The following is a 12,752-nucleotide window of genomic DNA, read 5'->3' on the forward strand; positions in this document are numbered from 1 at the left end:
TCCTCCATTTAGCAACAGGTATATAATGCAAACCCACCTCTTGGTGTTTTTATATGTGAAAAGACCCCATTTGTTCACTTACTCTTAAATTAACTGGCAACAGTAAAAGGAGAAATATTCTCCTAGTGTGGAAAAAGGCATGATGAAAAGGACTGAATGGAACATTAATTAATCAACAATAAATTCTAGGGAATTTTTTTCTGTTTTGTGGATACATAAAGAAATGCCGAGTGACTAGGAAAATCGGTGAAAAAGAATGGAGTGTGCAAATACTTGTGTATATAACATCTTGATGTATCCATGGTGGTCACACCTGTAAACACAACACTTTGGGAGGCTGAAGCGGGAGGATCGCAGCTTATAGCCCAATTTGGAAAATTTGGTAATTTAGTGAGACCTTATCCCCAAATGAAAAATAAAATCAGGACTGGGGATACAGTTCAGTGCAAAGACCCTGAGTTTAATCTTCACTCCCACAACAAACAAAAACAGAAACAAAATCTGACTTATGATCTCTATAGAGCCTAACACTGTGGCTTGCAGAGACTAAATATTCAACAAGCAAACACCAACTAATCGGAGTTTTTCTAGTGAATGAGCAGTTTCTGAAGAAACTCTGAAGTGAGAGGAAAGAGTATGCATCCTTCTCACAAAGCCCACAACCCTCTACTCACATCCAGCTGCTAGAGCATTCAAAAATGTTCATGGCCTGGACCATGCTGCTCTGGGCCTCTCAGAATCTAATGGCTAAAACCAAGTTATACTTATCTTCCTCCTATAACAGTAAACCAGAAGGGAGAGGCCACTAGTCTGCTCAGCCTACCTTCTATGCTCATGTGGAGAATAAAGGTGGTAAAATGATTCATATATCCCACCGAGGAGGCTGTCTGACCACAATGTTTCTTTGGTCTGGAGTACCTCCCCCTATCATCACTACCACTGTCCACTTACAGAAACTAGAGTAATCCTTTTATGGCCCACTCAAGTGCCACTACTCCCCCAAAGCTTTTCCTGACATTCCCAGTCTAAAATTTCCTTTACTTCTTTGGCTGTTGATCTCTTCCCTCTTATGGAGGAACCCTTTGAAAGAAACATGGTCAACTACAGTGGTGGAGAGGCTAGACTCTGGAGCAGGCTGTCTGGTTTGGATCTGAGTTTTGCCACTAACTGAATGAATGACCTTGGGAGAGGTAGTTTGACACATTCAATGTCTTTAAATGTAACATGAAGTTAATAATAGCATCTGTTTCATTAGCTTACAATGAAAGCTGTTGATTTCATTGGTTGTTAAATTATTAAATACATATAGAGCTGTTTAGGCAGTGATTGGTATATGGTAAATAATAGATAGCTTAAAGTAGTATTATGAGGTAGTTATCTCCAGCAGTTTGCAATATAGTCAGCTCTTATCCTACTTACTCCAAATATATATTTATGGAGGGGAAAGTCTTACGTTGTTATCAAAATTATGGTAAAAATTGGTAAGATTATGTTTGTTGTATTTACTTATGTTTCTATTTAATGCAGGGTCTACAGAGTCTACAGGGTCTCACTACACAGATCAGATTCATAGTGATTCTCCTGTTTTCAGCCTGCCAAGTACTGGGATGACAGGCACACACCACCATGCCCAGTCTTAGTCGCTGGCTCAGTATGGCATGCTGGGGATTGAACCCGCTGCTGCGCTCTGCTTAAGCAGGAGCTTTTGTCCACTGAGCTATCAGGCCAGCCCTTTTTTATGTATATTGTTTAAATTGCAGGCTTGCTGAATAAAGTCATTCCACTTATTATTGTTATGGTTACTCTTCCTCTTTGCCTTGATGGTCATGTCTGACTTTTAGTATATAGAGAAGGCACTAATAACTTTGTTAAATGGTTAAAATTTTTCACAAATTGATTAACTTTCAAACAGAAACAAACTTCGCCCTGCATAACCACCTGCAAATCTTTGAGCAGCATGACCACTATGTCAGTTTCACTCTCCTTCTTTCCTGAAAGTCTTTGGGAAGGAAACTACAAACGTCACTTACAAGAATCCTGCAGCATAGGAATCCGATAGATTATTTGTGCCGCCAGCTGAGGTGGTCACTACCCCTTCAAGCCAAATCTTCTTTCCTGGGGTGTATGTGTTAACCACCTGTTCATATAAAAGCAGAAAGGAACAATGAAATTTTAAGATATTCCCAACAGAAAAGCAACATGCATTCACTAAAGGAAATGTTTCTGATTCCTGCTCCCAAGTATTCATGACTTGTGCTTTTTCATTGTGATGCACCAAAGTGAGTTGGCACGCATGTGCACACACGCACACGCACACACAAACACATTGATAGATGTCCACTTATAGAAAGTATCATTTTTTTTTCCTAAATAAATTCAAGGGAAAATGTGATAAAAACAAGTGTATATTCTAGCATATAAGGTGATTTTAGGAATGCAACAATCTTTGCTGGAAAATAGAAATTTTTTCATATTAGAAAATATTGAGAATCTCTTCAGTTTTTTGTTATGGCACTTTATGAACACTTAATGCATCAGAAGTCATGAATTATGATAGAATAGAGAACAAATGTTATGGAGAGATACTTTATAGGAAGCATGGCATAAATATTGCAACCATATTTTGAAAATAACTGCAGTAATAATAAAACGTCATTGACCCTCAGGTCAGATCTGACACACAGAGCGACTACAGCTGCATGCCTTCAAGGAAAGGACAAAGTCTCTTGTCAAACTATGGCCCTCTGAAATTTTGAAATGGTCCAGTCTCTGATTCACAAGCTGGGAACTGGCCAAACTACACTGGTTTAGGGTTTAGATACTCTGGAAGGAAATCTTGTAGTTCTTAGGGGTCATGCAATAAGTAATGGTACGTGGGCCTTGAAAGCATAGCCAGAGTCAAAACCTCGCCTATAGATAGTTCACTTAAGAAACAATAATAAGAAAAAGGTGTGAAGAACTGGGAGATCGAAATAAGGAAAAAGGGAGAGCAAAAACAAGATGTGTGTTTAAACTGGCAACAAATGCTGGCAACTTAGACTCACAGGTATTTTGTAGATCTTCTTGTGATCTACAAATCCAAGAATTGGATTTGATCAGAGAAGTTTAAATTAAAAAGCAGCAATAGGAAACAAAAAGTCAGATATAGTTTAGAGCTGGTTATCTCATAAACAAAGATCTAGACTGGAGGAAAATAGTGAGACAGGTAGAAAAATCCATAGGAGTAGATGAAATTACCTATAGAGAATAAAATGAGGTTAGAAAATCTATTCCTACCCAAAAACATTAAGGCATAATTAAATGAACTATTTCATTAGTTTTCCTGCTCAATGCCAAGCAGATTTCTGGGGGCAGGTATACAGTAATGAATAGAGTTAAGTCTCTGCTCTCATTGGCTTACATTGTAATCAAGGGAAAAAACCAACAATAACTTAGCGAAGAAACAAATGGAATTTAAGCAATAACAATAAATAAGTAAACAAAATGAATTGAAGCAATAGGGACCAAGAAGCAAATAAGGTAGAATAACACTGTACAAGTTACTTGGTAGGAGGGTAGGGCGAAACTTCCGTTGGTCAGGGGAGGCCCTTCTGCAAGCTGCTATCTGAACTCAGACCTGAGTGAAGGAACCAACCCCCCTAATTGATCTGGAAGTTGGAAAAAAGGACTTGAGGTAGATATAATATTGTTTTTTTGTAAAACCAAAACCAAAGGGAGACCATCTGGAGTATAACTAAGGATGGAATTATACATTTTTAAAAATGAGGTCAAAGAGAATGGAGAGTTGTTTTTATTCTGAGTGTGAGTGAAAGTTATTGAAGGAATTAAGCAAGAATTGGATTTGATCTGACTTATATAAGATCACAGAGTCTAATTATTATGTATTGCAAACATATACTAATAAAGTAGAAACTAATAAAAGGCCACAACAAGATAATATGTGTATATTTATGTATGCATGCATGTATGTACTTATACACATACATCTATAGTCATGAAACCTGTAAAGTGATATACAAATTAAAGTTCTTTTATTGCTAAGACCAGTTAGAGCTTCAATATCCAATTACAGGGCTAATAATACTGGGCAGGAGGTACTTAATATCTCATGCATTTCAAAGAATCGCAACTTTAAGCCAGTCACAGGAAGATCTTGAGAGTTAGTGAAAAGGGGCATAGACCTAGACGTGAAGATTCATATGAGTCCTTTATGTCATGCATGAATTTAGAGGAACTAGCACTAAATATGCCTATATTTTGGTACATGATTGTCCCAGAAACTTTGAACCATTTAGTTCTTAAAAGGCAGGGAATCCATTCTTACTTCTTTTGTGAGGTTACTTCCTAGAAGAGTATCTTATACAAAATGAGAGCTTAATTGGAAATTATAGTGCTGTAGTTACACAAAAAGGTAATTAAATTCCAAACTTCCCCTTCTATTAGGTCACTGTAAACACATCCCCCACCCTGCCCCCACCAGTATGAGGACTGATCCCAGGAGCTTGCTCTGCTGAACAAGTGTTCTACCCCTGAGCTACATCCCTAGCCCTTTTCACTTTTTGTTGTGAAATAGGGTTTCACTAAGTGACCGAAATTGGTCTTGAATTTTTAATCCTTCTTTCTCAGTCTCCTGAGTGACTAAGTTTACAGGGATATATCATCTCACCCAGCTAAATTGCCACACATTAAGAAGTTACATGACATCATAAACTTGTCAAAGAATTGAAAACCACATACTGATTGCAAAAGAACCTTAGAGACTAGGAAAACTAAAAGCATGCAATGAAAACCTTTAATAACACAAAAGGTCTAAATAAAGCAATGCTTATTTATTTGCTAACTCAGTATATCAAGATTGGGGTCTTGATTTCAAAGCAAAAATGGAAATTCTGCTTTGCTTAGTGGGTAATTTATGTAGAGGATCTAATAAACTCAAATGTCTTAAAAGCAAATTATTATTCAATGTGATTTGGATATCATAAGGATTCTATGAAGGAGTCTAATGATTCATTATAATTTGATATCAAAATACCATGTATTTTACACCTATACTGTGAGAAAATTTACTATAAATTCTTAGTTGAAGGGTGCCATGCCAAACCTAGAAGGGGCAATTTCAGTGTGATGGCTTTATTTCAAAAAGAGTTGAAAGTCTTACTTCTTTAAATGAGGACTTGATTTCAGAAAAATGGTTGGATATGTAAAATACTGCCTCCATAGAGCTCTGCAAGGTTAATCTGAACTTTTTTCTGTCTTGTAGTAGGATTTAGAAAGACCCAATTGGGCTGGGGAGATGGCTCAGTAGAATAAGCACTTGCCTGGCAAGCTCAAGGGCCTGAGTTCAATCACCAGTTCTGCCAAAAACCAGAAAGACCCAATCTAAGCATTGTTATTGGGGCTGAGATGCAGAACATATGCTTAGCATGAGCTAAGCCCGGGGTTCAGTACTCCTCTACTCCACACCCCCTCTGCCCAGTCGGTATTAGTGAAGTAGCACTGAAGAGCGGTTAGGTGCACAAACTCTAGAGACAGACGGCCTGGACCCCAGTCCTGGCTCTACTACGTACTCTGTGTGTGACTGTGCGTATATTACCTCTCTATGCTTACTTTCCTCAGCTGTAAAACTAAAATAATAAGAATTGCTGTCTCAGAGAACTTTATGATATTTAAGCTACTTAATATTTGTAAAGCAGTGGAAACAGTATCTGACGTAGGTGAACCTCACTGTCTTGGCCCAGACATGTGATATTGTATTTGAAAGCATCTAACTTAAGCATGGATTGCTTTTCCTTTGGACACACCAGTTGGGATTATAGAGAATATCCAAATATATGCTAAGGAAAGACAATTTTAACATTTAAAATGCATATAGAATTTTTATTTTTAATTTTTATTTCTTTTTATATTTTAGGGAAAGGTCTACAGGGTGTTCAGGGTCTCACTACTAGATCAGACTTGTAGTGATCTGCCTGTTTACAGCCTCCCAAGAGCTGGGATTACAGGCCCGCGCCACCACACCCAGTCTCAATTGCTGTCTCAGCACGCCCCAGGGGTGGGGCCGGCATGGCAGGCCCGGGGATGAAACCTGGTCCCTGCACCTGCTTGCAAGTGCTTTAATCTGCTGAGCTATTTGGTCGGCCCTAGAATTTTTAATCACAAGAAGATTATTAGCATTTAAAGTAGTTCGTTTATACACTTTCAACAGAGGCAATTCCTGTCAAGAAACACACAGCGAGGTAGAGTACTGACACAAAACCTAACTTAGCCATATGAAGTGTCATAAGACACAACTGCTCCTAGAAATATTAACATTAAAAGTTCTAGCAATAGTTAGTACAAATCAACAACTATTTCCTGAGCATTTTCTGTTTGGGATACACATGAACTGTGTGTCTTTTATGACAAGAGAAGACCAGCATGGTGCTGTGTGGTGGAGGTAAGAATACTATGGCTAGGTGGAGGATAGGCCTGGGGAAGAAATCAAAATGGGCAGAAGAGAAAAGAAAATCAGGAAAAGCAGATGGAACCAGCTGCAAAATTCCCTTGGAAAGTGAAACTCTAAGAAACTGAGGGCTATAGTTCAACACTGTGGTTTTTTGAGTAAATATGATTCTCCCTGTGCTGGAAGAGAGAAAATTAGAGGACCATGGAAAGAAAAAGGACTTCTAGTGAGAAATGATGTGCCAATGAAGGTTATTTTAAGGCGTACACTGTCTGGGGAGGAGGAAGTACAGATGCTGAGGTTACTTAAGTGAGGACAGAGAAACTAGGTGTTTAGTTCCTTTTCAGTTCCTTTGTTTCCAAATAGACTTGAGCCCTTGGACTTATGTGACCAAGAGAGCTCTAGGGGACACACAGAATGGTTCACTAGGTGGCCAGTGGCTGCTGAGACACTGGGCCTACCAGGGGCAGAGGGGCAGAGTGGTGTAGGGAAACCCTTTCAAGTTGTTTTGCTCACATTTTAGGGCCATAGACTATCAGGATTGTTTCATGTGGATACAGAGAGAGAGAGAGAGAGAGAGAGAGAGAGAGAGAGAGAGAGAGAGAGAGAATTGATTTAAGGAAAGCATCCCCAATATTTTTATTTTTCCTACTAAGAATTTTAAAAAAGAAAAGAAAAACAGTAAGAATAATATAGCCATTTGTGTGGCACATTTTCAAACCTGGGTTTCCTTTCCCCATATTTCCTTGATATCCTGAGTCCAAAACTGTAGTATAAATCCTTTAACAGACTCCTGAGGACCCGACTTCAGCCACTGGCTGCGCGAGAGATGGCAGCATTGTAGCAGCGGACGTGTTGTTTATAGTTATCCAAACCAACACCTTCCTAATGAGAGAGGAAGCAATAAAACAGGAGCAGTGGACAGGACAGCTGGGCTAACCGGCCCCGGCGGGAGGCCCACCCTCCAAAAGGAGCTGCAGTCCATTATTTCCAGCATCTCAGCTACTTGGGAATCAACCTTCTCCTGGACTTTAGAAGAACAGTAGCTTTTTAAGTAATCAGGGTCAGTCCTCTCTATAGTTACAAAGAGCTGAATAAATTCGGGCAGTTTCTTAAACCCAACCTATACCCAAAGTTCTTCTTTGCTTCTCAGTAGTCTTGATGCCTTATTGCATATAAAATGGTAAGAGGAGAGCTCAGTCTATTCCTACGCTATTTCTATCCTTATTGTGTGGTTTTGTGTTTTTGCTCACATATACTGTTAAGAGAGGAGGGGTGCATAATGATTCTGTCCTTTCTTCTCCCATGCTCTTTTCTAAATTCTGGATCTTATCATTTCTTCCTTGGGATTCCTGCTTCCAATCTCTTTTTGTCCACCCTCCACATTGCTATCAATTGTTAATTTCGGAAATCTAACCCCCGTGTAAGAACATCCAGTGCTTCACTGCCAGCAGTGACAATCATTTACGCTCCCTGAGAGGTTCCTAGCAGTAGTAATAGGTAGGAGATGTGCTACAAGCAACTTGTTTCGGATGATACTGAAAGCAGTTATCAGTGACTCATGGTTTAAGGTGCTCACTGCAGTGTTTAATTTGGTGTCTAAGAACCTTGATAACCACACCTTTGCTACCTCTTCTCCCATCTGTTCACATAAGCCTGGAGGTTCACTACTTTTCAACTATTCAGTGTAGTTTTAGGCTTTTAATAGTTAACTTCTCCCTTCCTATCCCCTCACCCATGCTTCTGGGTCTTTTTTAACTTGTGTTTCAAATGTTACTTCCTCTGTGAGACATTCCTTCACCCTTCAGGAAGTTATTTTTTCTCTGCGTTCAAACTTCTTTGAACCTATCTCTGGCATTGACCTTATTACACTTAATTGTAATTTTACATTTTTTCTTTTTTAATGCTCAATAGAATCCTTAAGAATTACTTTGCATTTATTTGTTTGTTTGTTTATTTATTTCTATTTTTAACAGTGGTGGAGATCAAATACAAAGTCTCATGGGTATTAGGGCTAACATCGAACTGCATCCCAAACCCTTACTTTATTAAATACTTGTTAAATAAATGAGAAAGAGGGAAAGAGTGAGGAGAGAGAAAGAGAGAGGGAGAAAAAAAGAGGGGGAAGACAGAAGGAGAGAGACAGAGCAAATATTTCAGTGGTGAGAGGGCTACATTTTAGAGAAGCCTAGTACTCTGCAGAAAACAAAGGCAAGCACACGAATAACTTCTCATAGTTCCAGTTTGGGGCTCCATTACTTTCTAGTTGAATTTTTTTGCTTGAGGAAAGCCACAAATTTCTGGCTGACTGCACTGCCTCCATATTTAATGTGCCCTTCTTAAGTTAGACAATTGGACTGCTCTGAGCGGACTCATTCCAATATATCACCACATTCCTCCTGATTTTTTTGGTCTAATTTACTTTCTGTCAGCTTCATTAATTTTTTTCTGTTTCTTTTTATCATCTCTCTGTTCTCGAGTGTCATATTTGCTCATTTTCATTTGGTATCAGATCAATTTTCAATTTGTAGCTTCTGTTTCCGTGACAGTTTTAGGGATTAAAAATTGCATTCTCTGCCTTTGTTATCTCAAACTACAGTAAGGCAATTTAGTGGAATTGTAACAAAACACAAAATTAAAATAATATAAACAAGGTAAAGTCACTAGAGAGGCAAGGAAGTTATGAGCTTATACATGAAAATAAGGAAGAAAACATCACAGAATCCTAAAACAATGACTGCGTTAAAGATAACTGCTAGTGGAGAGAGGGACTGGAGAACAGCTATTTGCAGTTAAATCATTCTGCCTACATTTTCTAGCTCTCTTCTTGGATTAGCCAATCTCTTAGCCTTACTGAACACTTGACTCACAGGCCATAGTTTTCATAGTTTAGTGGTCAATTTCCTGTTGCTCAAGATGACCCCGATAATTCTTCCACTTCCATATTGAAACTTAGGTGATCATTCCACTTTGCGTCTTCCTTCTGAAGAGACTTTTTGGCCCAAACAGCAAATTTTTCCCCTGCCCAGTCCTCTAAGGGCTTGTAGGTAACACATTCTCATGTGGTCATTCCTTTGCAGATAGCAAGACCTCCTTATACACTAACCCACCGTGCACACAAAACACATGAATATGGTCCTGTGGATGAAAATGAATCCTTGAAAAGCTTAGCCTCTTGTATCATTTTTTTTGCCTAATATTGTTTGTAGTGGTCAACTTTCATTCAATCCTCTAGGGATTGCTAGGGCAGCTACCCCAGATGTCGACTGATTGCAGGCTCAAATTGATGTTCCTTGATTAAGAATATTTAATATTCTTCCTTGAAAGCTTTCTTAATCTTTCATGGCTAGAAATAGAAATTATTATATGGATTACAAAATAAATGGCTAACAAGTGTTAAAGATGCAGAATAATGTAATATTTCTAACTTACTTGACAATCTCTGTGGTCTTGAGCAAATTACTGGTTTCTTCAATGGATTAATAATATATGATGCATTCAATAAATGACATTTGTAGCCTACAAGATTTTATAATTACTATATTTTTGTAAATTAATGTTGTATTTTTTCATAATTTAAAACTTTTAAAGTCAGAAAGTTTTTCATAATAGTTATCAACTGATAATGCCTTCTGTTTATTTCATTTTCTCGCAGCTGTTACTAAATTGGTGGCACATTCTACAAGTATTTGTGTCTAAGAATTTCTAAGAAGGTATCTGTGTTTGAGAGTCAAGGTTATCAAGGTTTATAGAATGACAAGGTTCTATAAATAAATGATTGTCTTACAGGTGCACAGTCGAAGTTCCCTTATGTCACAGTCTCCTCTGTGGACATGCACAGCCAATTGGAGTCACAGGGCTTAATTTAAGAGAAAGATCATGTAGTTGAAACATCTAGGTTCTCCTACTTGATAGGAATCTAATACTATTGTGGGAAGGGCTTTACTAATGTGCTCTTCCTGTGGTCAAATATCTCCAAAATTTGAAAATTTTCTTTTTTCCCTGTTTCTAAAAGAGGCCCCTGTTATACAAGCCTCAAGCCCCTTACAACTTAGAAGCACTCAAATATATCATCACACGGTATTAACATGGGACAGTTTTTATTTGAATTCCTCTGTTACTCTGCGTATTTCCTTGCACTGTGTTTGTCTTCTCTTTCATTGAAATGTGGATGCTACAATCATTACTTCTTTAATATTTTCACTTTGTTTTGCTCATTCACTTGCGCTTACTCATCCAACATTTATTAGAGACTTTCCAAACAATAGACATTGTGGTAGGCACTACCATAGTGAAATAAGCATTCATGATTATTGAATAAGTAAGTGAATTAATAAATGGGTCAATCAAACACTGATGCTTGTAGGTAAAACACACTTCTTTTTTTGCCTTAATATTTCAATGTTTTCATTTTCCAGTTTTCTTTTTTAGAGGTTAACATTATAGCTCTCATTTTCCCTGTAATTGTACTTGAAACTTCTATAAGCTTCAAGAATAATTTATTGTTTAAATGCCTGTACCTTTTGATATGCTAAGAAGCTTCAATAGGACAAACTAGAAGGCCGGTTGAGAACAAAGGTTTCTCTTTTAATCTATTAATTTCTTCCACAGAATTACCCAACTTTTGACTTTAATTCCATGGTTTTGCAATTAAGATACACTTGAAGAACAGTCATAATATCAGTGCATTACTGAGACTGTAGGAGTTGAACTTTATTAAATATCACAAGGAATGATGATAATAACAAAAGAATAATGGTTATAGGATGAATCATATAAAATCGTCTTTTTAGCCATCATATCACCAGCAGGGGACCCTGAGGGATTCTATCCTTTATGTGTTAGCCTACATGTGAAAGACCTCTGGGAGGTGTTTCCTTCCTTTACAAAGTAAGATAGGTGTTTCCCACAATGCATTCTCAGTGGAGCCTGCTATGGGAGTCTGCACATCTTACTGTCACTGGCTTTAACAATTTTTTTCACCAGACCAAAGAGTCTATGAGGAAAAGCTTCATATCGGTCATGCTCACTATTTTATTCTCAGGGGCTTGGAAAATACTAAGAATATTATAAACTGTTGATGAATGAAGAGAGGAAGAGAAGAAAGGAGATGAGAGGAAGGAAGAAACTTTTCAAATATTAAGGAAGCCAATTCTTCAGTTTATTTAGTATTCAAGATACAATAATAAGGAAAGTACTTTTAGAAGTATTTCCTTTATGAGTAGAAGTTCATTAACTCCCTTCTGTGCTTATTAAATTGCAGAAAATAATAGAAAAACGTGTGATTTCCTTCTCTGATCCCTTTAGGAAATGAAGACACAAATCATAGCATACAAATGGCTTAAACCAAAGCGGTTCTTCTTAGTTCTTATGTCACTCCTTTTGGAGTCAGTCCAGCTCTCCACACTGCCATCTGCGGTGTGTCCTGCACACCGCTCACTCGCCCGCCTGACTCTTCTCTGCACTGGTGCAGTCTCAGCTCTTTTTCATTCATCTCCCAGTGTACTGTTGTTTACCTATATACTAACAGGAGAGAGAGAGAGTGTGTGGATCAACTGAAGGGGTGGGTTGTCTAAACGTATCTTTGTTTGGCTTCCAAAATACAGTGCAGTTTTTTTATATAACCAGATAATTTGATCACTGCTTGGGAAACAAAATTCCTTATGTAACAGTCCAAACTGGAAACCACAGCTGTTTTTAGCAATTGAGTCATTACTTTCGATAATTATAAATAAATAAATTATAAATAATATTTATAAGAACCACCATTCAATAGGAATTAATAAAACAGCTTTATATGACCTCCCTAATCTCCCTAAGAGGGAGAGAAAAGAGTATTCTTAGCATGTCAAGTTTTAGATGAAGAAACAAAGAAATCAAGTGACTGGTCATGCAACAAAGCCTGAGTGCTAGCACAGGCCATCAGATGTGAAGTCCTGGGCCCTATCTCCCATTCAAACAGAGATCTATTACATTACTCTCATACGGCTCTGTTCTGGTATAAAATCTGCCCCTTTAGTCACTGTGGCCGTAAGAAGGGTGGGCCATTAGAAATTCCCTTAGCTTGTAATAGAGAAGTGTGGTAGTTAGGCTGGGGTGAAAACTTTTTTTCCTCCTCATACTTTTATTGAGAAACAAATAGCAATGAGACAGTTTCAAACCAAAATGGTAGGACAGTTTCAATAATTAACACATTGCACACATTCTTCCTAGTGGTTAACTGCTATACAAGATGTGGCCATGATATCCTATTTACAAACACTATTAGAACAAATCCCTCTATTCATTAAGAGAATGTAACTATATATCT

The 12,752-nt window shown here is 37.9% G+C and overlaps 1 protein-coding gene across 1 annotated transcript in view; it reads right to left on the reverse strand.

The window, feature by feature from the left end:
* Hpse2 (heparanase 2 (inactive)) overlaps positions 1–12,752 on the reverse strand; it is a 905,948-nt gene that overhangs the window by 161,530 nt on the left and 731,666 nt on the right. The window contains exon 8 of the mRNA XM_023709036.1: positions 2,031–2,137. Coding sequence (XP_023564804.1) covers positions 2,031–2,137 — 107 coding nt within the window. The remainder of the gene's footprint in view (positions 1–2,030; positions 2,138–12,752) is intronic.

This window comes from Octodon degus, unplaced genomic scaffold, assembly GCF_000260255.1.
Source record: "Octodon degus isolate 3935 unplaced genomic scaffold, OctDeg1.0 scaffold00010, whole genome shotgun sequence".
Lineage (NCBI taxonomy): Eukaryota > Metazoa > Chordata > Mammalia > Rodentia > Octodontidae > Octodon > Octodon degus.